Source organism: Cebus imitator, unplaced genomic scaffold (assembly GCF_001604975.1).
Source record: "Cebus imitator isolate Cc_AM_T3 unplaced genomic scaffold, Cebus_imitator-1.0 Scaffold456, whole genome shotgun sequence".
Lineage (NCBI taxonomy): Eukaryota > Metazoa > Chordata > Mammalia > Primates > Cebidae > Cebus > Cebus imitator.
Genome location: NW_016107771.1, coordinates 180,457 through 199,165, shown reverse-complemented (window position 1 = coordinate 199,165; position 18,709 = coordinate 180,457). Strand labels below are relative to the sequence as shown.

The window sequence follows — 18,709 nt, the reverse complement described above, 5'->3', positions numbered from 1 at the left end:
TTTTCTTGCATTTGATGGATCATTAGGTCCAAAAAATACTTAATTTTCATACTATTGAAATAAATTCCTTTTACTTCTTTTTTTTCCCCCAAGACAGGATCTCACTCTGTCACCCAGACCAGAGAGTGCAGTGCCATCAACATGGCTCACTACAGCCTCAATCTCCTGGGCTCAAGTGATCCTCCCACCTCAGCCTCCCAAGTAGCTGGGACCACAGGCATGTGCACCCATACCCAGTTTTGTTTTTTTTTTTTTAAGACACAAGGTCTCGCTATATCACCTAGGCTGATCTCAAATTTCCAGGTTTGAGTAATTCTCCTGCCTCAGTCTCCCAAAGGACGTAATGTGGACATCAATATCCATGAATACCCTGAGGGTGTGGGGATTATTGGTCACAATAGAATACTGATGTCCACATTTTGTCATATGACTGTGCCCTATTAAAACGGTGATGTTTTCAACCTAGAATAAGAGGCCACTTTTGCTGACTCAGTAGGGATTTAGCCTAAGTACAGTTTGTAAAATTTCCTACTCTTAAAGCATCATGAGGAAATACTCTGCTAAAACACAGGACACCATGAAAGAATCACACAGGGCAGTGTTGACTGCTTTCAAAGAGAACAGATAACAATTTTGACCCTTGATCCAGTGTCACAGTTAAGGTGGCATTAGAATTTGTTTTAAGTTTTACCACTCTGTTCATAAGAATGGCAGCTAAGAGGGGAAGACAGTCATCACTGATCTTTATTCAATACCACAATCAAAGGTAAATGATGTTAACTGGGTAAGTATTTGGTTTCATGTAAACATTTTTTTTCAGGCTAAAGTCTGAGATAATATTCAGTAATGCAGCCTAGGGCTTTTAAGAGTACCATACTTCAATACTGGTTATTCAAATTTTTAAGTTGATTAGACCTGATGCATCAAGTGAATCCTTGACATATTTATAGCTAGGAGAGAAAACAAGACTTTGGGGTATCTAGTGTCCTTTACACTTACAGTTTTCATTCATCAGATCATTCTTTTTTGTCCTTCATGGGCATGAGTAATAAATAGTGAGGAAAACATTAACCACATAAAAACATACAGTAAACGTATGTCTACACATTGCAGTAATTGTTCTGAAAGTGTAAGAGTCAGGCGCCATGAGAGAGAATGAGGGAGGGATAGAGAAAGGGTATCAGAGAAAGCCTTTCTGCAAATCAGTATTTAAACTGAAGTAGAAGTTAGCCAGGAAAAGAGGGGTAGTGTTTCACATTAAGACAGAATCTCAAGTCTGTTTAATTGCAATAATTTACAATGAAATTATATGACCCTTGTATACACCCTATTGGACCTAGAGGTATAACACAAAAATATTACAGATCATCTAACAATATGTGAAAATGTCACTCATCAATTTCAAATAGCAATTTGCAATTCTATGGTTATAAACTATTTGGCTTGGGGCAATATATTTCCAGGTCTTATGAAATTATTCATTCTCATTAAACACTAATGATCCTTACTGCAAAGATTAGAGCTAATTAACTACTCCTTTCACCTACATTAATTTATTAGTTACTCAAGATGAATCCAGTAAATGTTTCCATGTTCATTGGCCAAAGTAAGTATTATGGGCCAGCTACCGACACCACTAAGCATGAATGTAAACAAATACTTGGAAAAATAAACATTGCTATCAATGTTTATTTTGATAGCAAGGTAATCAAGTTGAAAAACAGATAAACAGAACCAAACATTATGATATATTAAATAGTCATTGAACTAACATTAGTGGGGTACCAAACATGGTGTTTCCTTAGTTACAGGCGCTGGTGTACAGGGACCCTGGTGGTGAGCAGGGTTACCTCATCATCATTTCAGAATCCAAAGGGTAACTGAAAATGATGGAGGTCATTAGCACTGACTTTCTTGCCTTAAATACTAACAAGAAGCAGCTGTTTTTAGAAGCAGAAAGATTTAAAACAAAGAAAGCCAGCAATGACACCAAGTCATCAATGGCACAAATAGAAGAAAATGAGTTCATCAATGCTGCAGAGCAGAGGAGTGGTTCTCAAAGTGTGATCCAGGTAACAGCAGCATCGGCAGCACCTGATAAGTTGTTAGAAATTCGTGTTAAAGGCTTAGGCTGGGCATGGTGGCTAATGCCTGTAATCCTAGAACTTTGGGAGGCCAAGGCAGGCGATCACTTGAGCTCAGGAGTTCAAGGCTAACCTGGGCATGGTGAAACCACGTCTCTACTAAAAATACAAAAATTAGCCAGGTGTGGTGGCATGCACCTGTACTCCCAGCTACTTGAGGGGCTGAGGTGGGTGGATCACTCGAGACTAGGAGATGGAGGTTGCAGTGAGCTAAGATTGTACCACTTGCACTCTAGCCTGGGCTCACAAAAAAAAAAAAAAAGAAGGAAAGGAAAGGACAGGACATGAAAGGAAAGAAAAGAGGAGAAAGGAAGGAAGGAAGGAAGAAAAAAAGGAAGGAAAGAAGAGAGGGAGGTGGGGAGGGCAGCTCCCCACCTTGGCTACTGATCAGAATATCTCAGGGCAAGGCAATCTGTGTTCTAACCAGGTGATCCTGATACATGCTGAAGTTTGAGAACCACTGCTATTGATTTTAAAACAAAACCAGACTCAAAAACTAGCCTCAATTTTCTAAGAGTTACTTTCTTTCCTTTATTTCAATTCAGAACAAATTGAAGCCATGTAATAGCATATCATTTAACTCAATAACTTAGCAATAAATTTGAATTGTTAAACTTTGAATAAGTTGAACTCTGATCTTGGCATATTTTGAATGTGTTATAAATTTAACATTTTTGAAGATTATATATCGTTTGTGCTGTCATAAATTTTTTTAGTTAGTACAACTTAAATGCACAGCAAAATAAAATATGACTTACTGATCTAAGAATGTATGTTTTCATTTAAACATTTTTGTATCCTTTAGTATATCTCATATTACATGCACTAACATTATTATTTGCCTCACTTTAAGACAGCCTGATATAGAACATACCTGATTCTTTTAAAAACATAGAAAATTAAATATTCATTCTTTGCATTACAAAGAGACTTTTGGGCTTAAAACATATTTTCTTATATAAGTTTAAAATAAATTTTTTCATAAAATTCTACAATTTTTCTGGTACATGTATGACAATGAAATTAACCATATTTCAAATGCACGAATTTTTAAGTATTCTGTGCACATATAATGTATCCTATACATGTCCTATCACTAGGCTGGAGCAGAGTCTGACACCCTATAAGAGGATTTTGTATAATTTATTTTCTGTGCCATACCCTGCATTTCTAAAAATTCATTTTATCTAGAGACAGGGTCTTGCTATGTTGCCCAGGCTGGTCTTGAACTGCTGGGCTTAAGCAATCTTCCCACCTCAGCCTCCTGAGTAGCTGGGACTACAGGTATGCACCATTGTGCCTGGAAACATTGCATTTTTAGAGGCGTCCTAATGCTGTGAACAAATCGTTAAACAACCCCCAAAATATAATTAAACCTTTGTGTGAATGAAAGGGCTATCATCGAGCAGATGTTACTCTCGTGCTATAAGGAAGCAGCTCAGGCAGTGTTTTGAGTCACTGATAATTAATATTACAACCAGGCAACCATGTAACATATAAATAAGAACTCTCCCATCTTGGAGCAGAGGCAATGGGCTGAGAAAGGCTGCAGGGCAGCAAAAGAACCGAGTTAATTCTAGGGGAAGAGCTTGATGAGCAAAATGCAGGAATAAGAGTTGGAGTTTCCTGCACTTCCCATTATGAAAGTCTCAGGGGTTCCCCACAAAGAACAAGGAGCTACAGCTATTATTAACACACTTCACATAACTATAATGTGGAGTGGAGTTTCCTCCTGGTAAAGACCTGGAGATAAATCTAGGAACAAGAAATCTCACTTGGTCTATAGGTAATGACGTTCCTTTATCAATTTTTAAAAATTTGTTCAGATGTATTTTATGGCTCAGAATGTGGTCTATTTTGGTGAATGTTCTGCGTGACCTTGATTAGAATGTGTATTCTGCTGTTGTTGGATAAAGTTGTCTATAGATGTCAATTATACCCAGTTGACTGGTAGCGTTGAATTCAACTATGTCCTTACTGATTTTCTGCCTCTGCGTCTGTCTATTTCTGACAGAGGGTGTTGGAGTCTTCACCTGTAATGGTGGATTCATCTATTTCTCCTTGCAGTTCTACCAGTTTTTTTCCTCCTGTAGTTTGCTGTTCTGTTGGTAGGTGCATAGACGTTAAGAATTGTGATGGGCGGGGCACGGTGGCTCACGCCTATAATCCCAGCACTTTTGGAGGCCGAGACGAGTGGATCACTTGAGGTTAGGAGTTTGAGACCAGCCTGGCCAACATGGTGAAACCCCATCTCTACTAAAAATACAAAAAATTAGCCAGGCACACTGGTGGGCACCTGTAATACCACATAATTGGGAGATTGAGGCAGGAGAATCACTTGAACCTGGGAGGCGGAAGTTGCAGCGAGCTGAGGTCACCCATTGACTGCACTCCAGTCTGGGCAACAAGAGTGAAACTCCATCTTAGAAAAAAAAGAACTGCTAACGTCTTCTTGAAGAACTGTCCCTTTTATCATTATGTAATGCCCCTTTTTCACACTGATAACTTTACTTGCTGTGACATCTTCTGTCTAAAATTAATATAGCTACTCCTGTTTTCTTTTGACCAGAATTAGCATCATATATATATATATATATATATATACACACACACACACATATATATGTCTTTTAAGTGTTTTTATTGACATCATATAGCTGAGTCTTGTTTTTTTATACACTCTGACAATCTCTATTATTTTTGACCGTTTATGTTCACAGTGATTGTTGATGTAGTTGGATTAACATCATTCACTCTTTCTTCTGGCTTTTGTGGTTTCAACTGAGCATTTTATATGATTGCATCTCTCTTTTTTTTGTTTTTTGTTTTTGAGACAAGGTCTCACTCTGTTGCCCAAGCTGGAGTGTAGTGGCTCAATTTTGGCTAATTGACTCAGCCTCCCGGGTCTGGGACTACAGGTGTGCACTACCATGCCCAGTTAATTCTTTGTGTTTTTTGGTAGCAATGGGGTTTTGCCATATTGCCCAGGCTTGTCTTGAACTCCTGGACTCAAGCAGTCCTCCCGTTTTGCCTTCTCGAAGTGTTGAGATTACAGGGATTAGCTATGTAATGAGCCATGGCACCCAGCTGCTTTCTCTCTTTTCTTAGCATATCAATTATATTTCTTTTTAAAAAATTTTTAGTGATTACCCTAGAGTTTGCAATATATATTTACAGCTAATCCAAGCCCACTTTCAAATAACACTACCACTTCCCTGATAGTGTGAATGCCATAGAAAAACAAAATAATCCTAATAATTCCTTCCTGTCTCTTGTATCACTGCTGCCATTCATTTCACTTAAAGATAGCATATATACATATATATGTATAGTCATAGTCACGTGTTGTTTAATGACAAGGCTACATTCTAAGAAATGTGTCATTAGGTGATTTTGTCATTGTGCAAACACCGCATTGTATACTTACACAAACCCAGATGGTCTAGCCTACTAAACACCTATCGTGTGTGGTGTAGCCTATTGTTCTTATGCTACAAAGCAGTAAGTACAGCGTGTTGGTATATTGAGTACTGTAGGTAATTCTAACACAATGGTAAGTGTTTGTGTATTTAAGCATATCTAAGCAGAAAAAGTACAATAAAAATACACTATTATAATCTTATGGGACCATCGTTGTAGATGTGGTCTGTCATTGACTAAAACATCATCATGTGGTGCATGATTGTGTATACATATACTGCATATATGTGTATTATGTGTATATATCACATATACACACATAAGATATATACATAAGCACATATAATCAAATAAATTTTTGCCATTGTTATTTTGAGTGAACTGTTATCTGTTAGATCAATTAATAAGAAAAATAAGTTTTTATTTTACCTTTTTCTTCTTTAAACAGGGTCTCACTCTGTTGCCTAGGCTGGAATGCAATGGCACATTCATGGCTGACTGCAGCCTCCACCTCCTGGAGTTAAGCAATCCTCCCACCTCAGCCTCCCAAGTAGCTGAGACTAAAGCATGCACCACCATGCCTGGCAAATTTTGTAATGTTTTGTAGAGACGAAATCTCACTATGTTGCCCAGATTCGTCTTGAACTCTATTTTACTGTTTCTTATTCTGTCTTTGTTGTTCTTCCTTTCTCTATGTAGATCCAAGTTTCTGACCTACATTATTTTTTACCTCTCTAAAGAACTTCTTTTAACATTTCTTGCAAGGCAGGTCTGCTGGCAACAAATTCCCTCTATTTCTGTTTGTCTGAGAAAAGTCTTTATTTCTCCTTCACTTTTGACGGATAATTTTACAGGATACAGGAATCTATGTTGATGGTTATTTTTTCTTACAAGTTTAAATACTTCATTCTCTCTTTGCTTGCGTGATGTCTGAAGAGAAGTCCAATGTAATGCTTACTTTTGTTCCCCTATAGGTAAAGTTTTTCCCCCACTCTGGTGTCTTTCAGGATTTTTTTATCTTTGATCTTTTGTAGTTTGAAAACTTCAAACTACAATTTCTCCAGTTTCTCCATATGCCTCAGGGAAATTTTTTGTGTGATTTATCTTGCTTAATGTTTTCTGAGTTTCCCGAATCTGTGGTTTGGTATCTGACATCAATTTGGAGAAAATTCTCAATCATAATTATTTTAAATATTTCTTCTGTTCCTTTCTTTATTTCTTCTCCTTCTGGTATTCTTATTAAGTATATGTTACACCTTTTGTAGCTATCCCACATTTCTTAGACATTATATTCTGTTTCCCTCAGTCTGTTCTCTTTGCTTTTTAGTTTTGGAGGTTTATATGGAGATATCCTCAAGCTCAGAGATTCTCTCCTCAGCTGTGTCTGCTAAAAAGCCCAAAGGCATTTTCCAATTCTGTTACAGTGCTTTTTGGTTCTTCCTTAGAATTTTCAACTCTCTGCTTACATTGCCCATTTGCTCTTGCATGCTATTTTATCCATTCTAGCCCTTAGCATATTAATCATAACTGTTTTAAATTCCCTAATAATTTCAACATCATTGTTATGCCTGGTTTTGATGCTTGCTTTGTCTCTTCAAACTGTATTGTCTTTCAGTATGCCTGGTATTTTTTTCTGGATAGACAGGATGTACTGGATAAAAATGACTGCTATAAATAGGTCTTTCATAATGATACGATGGAAGGTATGGACGAAGAGGAAGCATTCATTGGTCCTACAATTAGGCCTCCATCTTTTAGTGAGCTTGTACCTTTAGACTGTGACCTTCACAAGTGTTACTCAGTTTTTTTTCCACCCTTTGATGGTACAGGATGGCTAGAACTGGATGAATACTTCCCTTCCTCCAGGTCAGTTAAGCTCTGATAAACCAAAGGTTAAGTTCTGCTTAAATAGATTCTCCTGAGGGTAGACCTTGTTAAGAACTAAGCGCTCTGGCATATTTCAAAATGCTTCCTTTTTTCTCCCCCTGCCCAAAGCACAAGGGGATTTTTTCTCTGATATTTCCTGTGAGCACCTGGTTGAGCTCCCAGAGGTAAAACACAGAAACTTCATGACCGGGTCCCCTTGGAGTTTTTAACTCTCAGACATGTCTACATCTGGCCTCTGTCAGTTTTGCAATTACAGCTCAGGATTTCCTACCCTGGCACTAGTTTCTGATGAGGTTTCTCCTCCACATGCTGTGATTCTCTGTGTCCGCCTGTCTGTTTCTCCAGTTCTAAGCACAACATTTTTCCCTGTGATTTCTCTTCTCTTACACATCTAAGAGATGTGGTTGAAAGTTTCACCACACCTCCTAGGATAGTATGGAGACTTCCAAGTTTCTCGCACGTGGAACTAGAAACCCAAAGCCTCTTTTTTTCTGTATATACTACTATAACTAAATTATGGAATATATCAGCTTAAAGATAATTAAGAATTGAAATGAACACTATAAACTGTATCGTTTCCTCACTAAATAGGGATACAACTACTTATGTTTCACACTGTTAAGAAGATTAAATAATCCCACGTTTGTGAAGTCCTTCAGATAGTCCCTGGCATACATAAGAGCGCATACCTACAACATCATGACCAAGATCACCACTGGATGAGCCACGTCATCTTTACCGTCATGCTCTTTGTTTTATACACAACATCTGACAATACTATTATTACATGAGTCCACCAGAGTCAGAACTCAACATTTGCCCTAAATCTAAACTGTATTTAAATCTCACCTCCACCATAGAAAGAAAAAAAGTACGCCACATTTAACACAATTCCTCCTCCCCATGGCACAGTTTCAGAAATTTCTCCAAACATATATTAATTATTTTAAATTCAGGAAAATCAACAATTTGCCATGATTTCTAAATAATCAGATTTTTCAATTACCAGATAATTTTAGAACTGAAAATGAAATGATCTAGACCAAACATTCATGATATAAGGAACAGAATGGTTAAGATGCATGCCCACAGCCACTCTGCAAGGCAGACTGGCAAAAGTCTCCTGACCACATTATGCCAGGCCAGCTTCATTATAGATGCATCAGGTAACCCACACTATGCAAAAGAGATTCCATTTTTCATGTTAAATAGCATGCTATCAAGGATTGTTCAGGCTTTCCTTTTTAACAAATATTTTTACACAAAACACTTAATTCTTTGAGTTTCCAACAAAACAAAAAGGCAATAAAAACACTAGCTTGGGTATTTTACCTCAAATAATATTTCACATAACAGAATTTAAAATGTTTTATGTGTAAACACTATCAAGTCACTATAGCTAAAGCATATAAATTATACACATTATAGAGGAATATTTAACATTCGTGTGTGTTACTAAAAATTCTGAATAGTAAAGGAATTCATTGGCTCAGATTCCAAAAAGATAACTGTAGGTTATAAGTGGCTTTTTTTAACTGATGACACAGTTTATTTTCCAAAACAATTTAAGATAATTCTTATGATGTTTATCTAAGTGTATCATTCACACACCCATCTTCCAGCATATAAAACTCCAGCCCTCCTTTTCCTAAACTAAATTTACATTTGGAGAAAGGGTTTTGATAACAGATCTTTTTTTTCCCAGCCTGGAATTTGATACGCTTATCTGTTTGAGATAAACTCCAATTTCACAAACTGGCTAGAAAATTCAACGTCATTCTAAGGGCAACATGAATATTAATATCAGTTTTATTTGTATCTTCTCTAATTCTTATTATATGCAAGTAATAAGAATTCCTTTAAGCTGTCTGCCTCTGCAACCAGGTTTCCTTGGTGAAGGAGTTTGTCAGCCTTGCATCGTGTTGCTTCTTTGAGTAGACTCTAAAATGTATCCAGTTCAGGGCAGAAGCTTCCATATTAGCACCTTTCTTGGTCTTGTTCCTTTGCCTCCGATTCTCTTTAAACCTGTTTACTTTCATATATGGAAAATAGCAGTGAATTTATCTAAGCTTAAAAGAATAGGAAGTTATAAAAACAGCTACCATAACCAAGATTATTCTATTATCTCCTTCAATTTTCAGCTGCAAAAAGAAATAAACTTCAGCTTTTCTAAATTTCTGTTTCACGTCGTTGTATTTTTTTAAAGAAACACAAAATATGGAAAGGTTACTATCTTGGTTCTTATTAGGAAGAAAACAGAACAAAGCAGGGTTAAAAATAAAACTACAAAATCAAACTAGTAAGATCAAGAAAGGACTAAAGAAAAGCAACAAAGTCTATAAGTTCCAAAGAAGAGTCACTCTAAATTTTTTTCTTCACTTCTCTTTAGAAAGTTTCAAAGTTGGCTAGGCGTAGTGGCTCACACCTGTAATCTCAGCACTTTGGGAGGCTGAGGCGGGTGGATCACCTGAGGTCAGGAGTTCGAGACCAGTCTGGCCAATATGGCGAAACTCCATCTCTACTAAAAATACAAAAAAAGCTAGGCGTGGTGGAGCGTGGCACGTGCCTGTGATCCCACCTACTAGGGAGGCTGAGGAAGGAGAATCACTTGAGCCTGGGAGGCAGAGGATGAAGTAAGGCAAGATCATGCCACTGCACTGCAGCCTGGGAAACAGAGTGAGACTCCGTCTCAAAAAACAAAAAGTTGTCAAAGTTCAGAACAATATAGCTTTTTTTTTTTTTTTTTTAAATAAGTTTGTTTTTCTTATTTATGTACAATGACATGATTTCTGGAAAAGCAGAGAATAAAACATGGACAGGAAAAAAAAATAGTTCCCAAAATGCTTCTTTTAAAATTTCAGTTACAGTTGAAACTTCATAAGGAGTACTCCTTCCCATTCTGGAATCTCACTCTATACAAGCGGCTGCTTCTTCTAATTTATATCACTATATCTCAAAATAACCCCTTCATCCTTCCCTTTCCCCTTCCCTTCCTGCCCTTCCTCCCCTTTCTTCCTTCCCTTCCCTTTCCTTCCCTTCCTTACCGTCATTCCCTTCCTTCCCTTCCCTCCCTCCCTTCTCTTTTTTCCTTCCCTTCCCTCCCTCCCTTCTCTTTTTTCCTTCCCTTCCTTCCTTCCTTCCCTCCTTTCCTTCCTTCCCTTCTTCCTTTCCTTCCCTTCCCTCCCCTCCCTTTCCTTTCCTCCTTCCCTTCCTTCTTTCCCTTCCTCCCTTCCTTCCCTTCCTTTCTTCCCTTCCTTCCTTGCCTTCCTTCTCTTCCTCCCTTCCTTCCTTTCCTTCTTTCCCTTCCTCCCTTCCTTCCTTCCCTTCCTTCTCTTTCCCTTCCTTCCCTTCCTGCCATCCCTCTCTTCCCTCCCTTCCTCCCTTTCCCTCCCTTCCTTCCCTTCCTTCCTCTCCTACCCTCCCTTCCCATTTTGTTTAAGAGACAGGGTTTCCATCACCCCAGCTGGAGTACAGTGGCACGATCATAGCTCACTGAAGCCTTGAACTCCTGGGATCAAGCAATCCTCCTGCCTCAGCTTCCTGAAGAGCTGGGACTACAGGCACAAGCCACCACAATGAACTAATTTTTGAATATTTTTGTAGAGATGAGGTCTCACTACGTTGCCCAGGCTGGTCTTGAACTCCTGGGCTCAAGCAATCCTCCTGCCTCGACCTCCCAAAGTATTGGGATTACAGGCGTGAGCCATGGCACCCGGTTATTCTGCTATTTCTTGTGGGGTTTCTTTGGTGGTATTGTTCTTGTTCTTAATGTTTTTTGACTTCTTCCTATGGAAAATCAAGATTTCTTACCTACCCACCCTCACCAAACAAGCAAACCACTTTACTTCCCCCCAATTACAGTTACAGCCTATGAATCAACTTTCTATGATTTGCAATTACAACCACAAATCTTCACAGCTAAGCCACATAGGGTACTACAAGCTTTCCCAGATATTTTATTTTCCTTGGTTTTCTCTGTCTGTATCTTGAATTGATTCACACATTCTTCAAAGCAAATCTCCAACCTTCTGAGGGGTTGGGGAGAAGTAGCCACCCAGCTCTGAAAGAAGAGAGAGGTAACCTGGAAGCCCAAAGTCTTTCAAAGAATTCTTTGAATGTCAGCGTCACTTTGCACTCCCTTTTATTTAACTACAAATTCCTGAGGCTTTCTGGGGTTCTGCAGGGAGAAGCGGCTTTTTTGGCTGGCTTCCCACCCAAGGCCTTGGGTTTCAATCTTGTTCATGCTACTAAATCAGTTACCTCTCGTTTGCTTTCCAGATCTTCCATCTCTGTTGACATCTTTCGTCTGTTGTCGTTTCCTTTCCACTCTTTGCTCTTTTTAATCCTTTAATATCCTTTTAGTGTGGTTTATAGAGGGAACATACATAAATGCATCCGTTCAGTCCACCATGTTTAACTGCAAGAGTTTGTGCCGATTGTTTGTAAAGCACAATTATGTTTTCTTAAAAAAATATCATCACACCTATTTCTCTTTTGTCTATTCAAAGTTATCTGCAGGTAAGTTTGATTAACTAGAATGGATTTTTTTTTAAGTGGGGACAACACCTAGTCCTAAGCAAAACTGTAAAGCTGATGAGATTCAAGTCTAATGCTTTTAGCTTCCCCTTTCTTTTGCCATTTTCCCCACTTGATGGCACCCTTCTCTAATATCCATTATCTTCAAAGTCCCTCCAGAAACTAGCTGGGGCAGTGGGGCATTGGGAACAGATGTGTCTGGTAACTTATTCATACTAGAATGTAAACGATTGACAGCATTACAGGTACTTCCCAGTATATAAAAATAATGCAACTCCTCAGATGAAATTAAGGTAAACTGGGATTTCCAAAGATGTGTTTTAGAAACTTTCTCTGGGAGCAGGAATGTGTTGGAAGGAGTGAAGTAGAGAAAAATGAGCAAGAAGGGATGAAGAAAATGAAATGGCAATGAAAAACAGAGAGGATAGATTGGTTTTTTTTTCTATACATGCAAGAGATTTTTTTTCTCTATACATGCAAGTCTTCAAAATGCCAGGGTAAAAACATTAAGAAAACAAAGTTCTATGGACTTCAGAAGTTATAACAAGATATATGGTACTGGGAAAATGTAACTCTCATAAAATTTCCTTTATGCCTGGTGAACAAAATTATAAAAGAGTGTCCCAAATTCCATTTATGCTCCGACTTAATATTAATTTGTGGCCTCACTTTTTTAGTGAATGACATTAGTAGCCAGAACACTCAGATTTCAGATCAGAGAAATTTAATTTTTTGACTATTCCAGCAACAATATAAAGGAAAAGAGGCCACTATTTACCATAAAGATAGTATCATCTTTGACATGACAAGCAAGGAGCTCTAGTGGCTACTGGAAATGATGACTGGGCCTTTCTAAGTACATGATCTCTAAGGGGCTTTGGCCAGCACAAGCAGGGAACAAAACAGGAAGCTCTCTTCAGAAAAGAAAAAAAGAATGAAAGAAACACTCACAAATCAGCCTTACTAAGCTTCTTGAAGTATGTCTAGATATACATGGACAGGAATTCTACATTGCTCATCCATAAAACAAAGAGATTGGCTTTGGTTTGTGGTTCCAGTGCAGGTATGTTAAGCGACTTCCCTCTCTCATTAAATTTCCAACAGTCCACGGCATAGCAAGGAAGTAAGGGCTGTGCAAGAACTGTCCATGAAGCCAGCTTTTCTCAATTTAAACGAATGTCCTCTATTCTGAAATTGAGTCCCACCTTTTATGAAAGAGTGATGAAAGTGGACAGCAGTTTTTCTTTACTTCCTCCTTCTCCTCTCCCTGCTGTTAACATCTTAGCAAAATTTAAAACGTAAAAGATTTCCACTGGACACCAACATTTAAAAGATTTTTAAAATGCGAACACCTGCTGATTAATGATATCCAAAGTTTCTGCCAATATTGATGCAAATTAACTCAAAATAGTCCTCCAATTTTTTTTTTTTTGCACCTGAGAATCTCAACATAGCTCTTTTAAACCTTAGTCTTTCTCTCACATTGTTAAACCCCTGTGTTGGTCTATGTTTAAATTATGGAGGAAATCACTTAAAATGCATCAGATACTCAATCGAAGGTCAACATTGGTAGCTCGAGGGTCCACTTAGATGCTTAGTGAGAGGAAAGCTACAGGAATTGCCTTTAAAATGAAATTACACAGTAAGCACACTACTTAAATTGTATGTTACAGATTAATGATGATAGCAGTAATAGATTTCTAAGAAATTTTTATTCACTCTATTCGATTAAGAAACTGTCAATCACTCATAACAAAGAACAATAAGTACATGAAATTGCTTCAATATGCAAGTGAATACAGTGATGCTCACATTGGCTTTTTCATGTTGTTTTATGTGCCCCTCTCTCCCTTCCTCCCTCTCTCCCTCTCTCTTTCTGGTATTGGAGCAAGTTCTCCCTGGCTAATTTCATCAAGATAATCTCAATAAGGGTTGGTAGATCTAATGTCGGTGCTTGACAAAAACACAAATGTTGAGAAACATTAAATTTACCCTGCCACATGGTTCCCCTGTGGTAGATACTTTTAGTTTGTAATTAGTGGTAGGCGGGTAACAGCTGCCTACTTGGTATATTCTTGAGTTATGTGTATATGTAGAACACCTGTGTAATGAGAATCACTTGTCAAAGAGTAAATAAATACGTGGATGAAAATCTACTTGGGCCTTCAGTCTGGAGAGCTGTTAGCCCTGCAGGCACTCAGGCTGTTGGTCCCCAGGATGGATCCACTCTGTTGTTCTGAGTGTCTGCCTCTCAATACCTTCAGCCCACCTGGGTAGGGGTCTCCTGACCAAACTGCTTCTCGGTACACAAGAACAGGTGTTTATAACCTTTGATCTTAAATATCATGTATACTCTAAAAGTACTAAATGAGGACTCAGACTTGAGCCCCTGTCCTGGCTCTGTGGTTCACCTTAGACTGTGGCCAAATCACTTTACCTCTTTGTGCCCTCGGTTTCCTGGTCTATAAACGGGGAGAATAATGTCTCGTTAGATCCTCCGGACACTCGTGAGGTAGATAACAGTCAAAAAAATTCTTTGAAAAATATAAAGCATAAAAGGTTTAAAAGGTATTTAAAATATTTAAAGGTATGCTCTGATTCAATAAATATCATTTCCTAACCTGAGACTTCCAGAATATGTCCTTATTTGTGTACAGCATTCAAGTCAAATACCATAAATTACTATGAATTTTTATTCATTCATGTACAACCACTAGCTTTTCCAGTTATTCCCAGTTACTTGTATCTCCACCAACCCAAGCTTTACACAAAAGTCTGTGCTTTCTAAAAATGGTTCCATGATGCAATTCCTTTATGATGGTTAATGGCAGGCTATGTTGCCCTACAACTGCCACTAAAAGTTCTTAACTTTTCTATGGAATTTCTTCCTAGCCCATTGCTCAGTTTACTCTAAGAAACCAAGATCCAGAAACCAAATAGAGAGAAGACAGTGATTCATCTGAAGGAACACTAGCAGCTACAAATCCATTCGTGGCTGGATTTAGGCACCTCCAGCAGTGGGTTTCCCAATATTCCAAGTATGAGAACTCCACTTCAATGTTCAGATCCTTCCACAACTGAAAAATATATAATGACCAAAAGGCAACTATAAAATTAATAGTGCTTTTGAGTGAATTTGTATTTTTCTAATCATAATAACATCTGTATACATTTGAGAATTAGCACACAGAGAATGATTGGTAAGCATAGAGTTGGAGAAATCTCACCAGCTTTTGACTCATAGGTTGGCAACCACTGTCTTTTTCTTTTGAGACAGAGTCTCACTCTAGTGCCAGGTGCCAGGCTGGACATGATCTCGGCTCACTGACACCTCCGCCTCCCGTGTTCAAGCAATTCTCCTGCCTCAGCCTCCCGAATAGCTGGGACTATAGGTGCGCGCCACCACACCCAGCTAATTTTTGTATTTTAGTAGAGACTAGGTTTCCCCACGTTGGCCAGGATGGTCTCAATTTCTTGACCCCAATATCTGCCCGCCTCGGCCTCCCAAAGTGCTGAGATTACAGGAGTGAGCCACCACGCCCAACCGGCAACCATTACCTTACAGCTAACTCTAGTCATGTTTTTTGCCGTCCAATAGAAAATGATCAACTTCTCACTTAAACTAAATGGGAGAGAATTTAAAATATTCAGAAGTTGATGTGGCAAGTTTCTGCCTTTATGGTTGTCTTTTTACATCTGAGAATTGACTAGTTTTTAATCCAAGTAATCTCGTTAGAAAAAACTTGTTAGAAAAAAAAAATCTTTTGCAAATTGTTGAATCTTTTAAAAGTCCTAAGGGAGAAGTGTTTACTATCTGTGACAGCGGTTCTCAACAATGTCAGATTTAACAGCATTTTTTTTAATAGCAAATATGCTGTAATGACTCCCTTTGATAGCCTATTTTGTTTATCTACTAAGTGAAATAAACCATCCCAAACAGCAACGTGTGACTTCTCATGATTCTGTGGGTTGACTGGGCAGTTCTCCTTGACAAAGTATTGGCAGCTGGAGCTCTGCGGCCCCTAAGAAGTCAAGTGGCCTCACTCACATAACTGAGCTGGCACTGGCTGCTGGCCCGGAGCTCAGCTGGGGCTGTTGGTCTAGGACCACCCTTGTCTTTCAGGTCAACCTCTCATGTGGCTTCTCGGGCTTCCTGGTAGCATGGCAGCAAGGTTCAAAGAAAGAATACTCCTGGAAGAAAGGTGGAAACTGCAAATCTTTTAAGTCCAAGCCCCAAAGTTAGAGTCTTATTTTGCTGCACTCTATTGGCCAAGACAGGTCACAGGCCCAGCCCAAGTTCAAGGAAAGCGAAGAAAGACCCCACCTCTTAAAGCAATGGCGAGGTTATATTGAACTTACATGTGGTGCCGGGTGCTGTGGCTCACACCTGTAATCCCAGCACTTTGGGAGGTGGAGGAGTTCGAGACCACCCTGGACAACAGGGCGAAAGCCCGTCTCTACTAAAATCTCTACTAAAATACAAAAAATTAGCCGGGCGTGCGCCTGTAGTCACAGCTACTTGGGAGGCTGAGGCAGAAGAATTGCTTGAGCCCAGGAGGCAGAAGTTGCAGTGAGCGGAGATCGTGCCACCGCATTCAGGCTTCGGCTACAAAAAGAAAATAGATGTGGAATGGGAGATATTGCTATGGCCACCTTTGGAAACATAATCTATCACATATTCAGGAATGAAATTCTTGGATGATATACTCTACATAAACAATGTTTTAGAAATGAAAACAGTATCTTAATCATTTAACAGAGAACTAAAAGGAAAATAATTCGTAACATGTATTTCAATATGTAAACGCTCAGATATGACTACATTACATCTATTAAAATAGCCAGATCCTTGCATCAACTTCATGATTACATTGTGATTTAAGAAAGATAATAAGTCATCCCATAAAAGAGATCTCCTGAAATGAACGGAGGTACAGGGACACTAGAGCCATAACAAAAAACAGTGCTAGGGTAAGTGATAGTGCATCAGACTTATTTCTACATAATTAGAAAAATAATCAAGACAAATTAGAGAGGAAATCCAATAACCTTAAAACTGCTCTAGGCCTTATCTACAAAGAATAAAATAAAAATAACTCCCTATGTAACTACAGAAAACATTTCAATTATTTCAAAACTCTACCACATGTCAAAGCATATTTTTAGCCTCCAGTACTTTAAAAAGACTTTGGAGATCACATCTTTCAATGGCCATAGAGAATGTTGGATAGATTATTTTAAAGACATAAATAAAGAGTTAAAGAGAAGTTATGATAGATGTCAGAGACATATCAGACTAAGATTGAAAACGATAGGCAATCCTCAGATAATTTTAGAATGTGATTTTCACATAATTTCTTTTTATATATATAAAATGAGGATTAGTTCACGTGTTTGTTATTTAAATCTTGAAATCCTGTACTCACGAAGGATGTTAAGAGTATATGGATCCATGTCATCTTCTCTGGAGATTTTGCGAGCAGATGCCATTTGAAGTAGAGGGAGTATAATAGTTGATCCTGATATAATGTCAGGGGCTTCAAATCCAGAAAATATGGGATTCCTTCTTTTGGCCCAGTATTTTGCTGCTGTTGCTAAGTTTGGGAACATTCGTGGTGATAGCTCCCCAATAACAGGGTGGCAAAGTACACCCCCACATTCAAAGAAATCTCTAAGTACCTTTTAAACCAGTACTTGCTTCTGCTGAAAAACTGGAATCTCGGACACAACAGCAGGTAAAGCAATGGAACCATCCATGCACTGATCCAAGAACGTTCTCACAGTGTAGTAGGTCGTCATCTGTGCTTTGTGGGCAACTACTTTACTTGATCAAGTAGCTTGCATGCAGGGGATTCAAATTCCTGCATGCAAGGAATATGAATATGAACATTAATCCTCCAACCCATGGTCTTGAGTTGATCCCATCTATAGCTGGCCCTGCATTATAGCTAATTAATAAATCAGCACTTTCACCATGTGAAGGTCTTCCAATGGATACCATCATTGCCTTGAATTGCCTATGTACTTGTAGGCTGTTGGTGCGTATCTTGTCACTCCATCCAGCGGCAATGCCTATCAGAAGATCACAGCAGTGATGGAAAATTGATGACATCTCAAGGGCAGTGAATTTATATTTAAATAACATTTATTAATAAAATGTATTGTGACTTCTATATTTCATTTGCTTCTTAATGATATTCAGTCTTTTAGTCTAGTTAAGGGATTTCCAAATCTCCTTAATTATGCAACATAATTTTGATTTTCTTGCCTTTACAGTAAATGTGCAGCTGCACTGAAACCCTTTCCCCTGTAAACTGTGAACACCAGAGTTATGTCTACAGTAAGAAAAGTCAACTACTCACTTCAAGCACAAAATTTAAGGGTTCCTTAAATTTAAATTCAATCATCAAGATCAGTAATATTGTAGTATCATCTTTTAAAACATCACATTAATGCCAAAAAGACTCTATAATGAACAAAACAAAGCCAAGATCACAGAAAGAGGAAGTTGTTCAAAAATTCTTATAAAATATCTTTTTGTAGTTTAAGCTTTCCTCTACCTAAGGACTTTTTCCTAAATAAGGAGCCTTTTTGTGCAGCTTTGTCTAAAGCTTTTCATTATTCCCTCACACGGAAGAGCTGCTGACTTAGATCTGTATTAAAAGTACTACTGCCATATTTGTCATCGGATATTGTTCAGGGCATCTTTCGAAACTAGCAGG

At 38.3% G+C, this 18,709-nt stretch overlaps 1 protein-coding gene across 1 annotated transcript; it reads right to left on the bottom strand.

Moving 5' to 3' along the window:
* Window positions 1-17,384: 17,384 nt before the first annotated feature.
* Window positions 17,385-18,132, bottom strand: EBLN1 (endogenous Bornavirus like nucleoprotein 1). Its single transcript, XM_017511865.1, is given in 3 exon segments — window positions 17,385-17,812; window positions 17,815-17,857; window positions 17,860-18,132. Coding segments are annotated over 3 exon segments (744 nt in total).
* Between the last annotated feature and the right edge of the window lie 577 nt (window positions 18,133-18,709).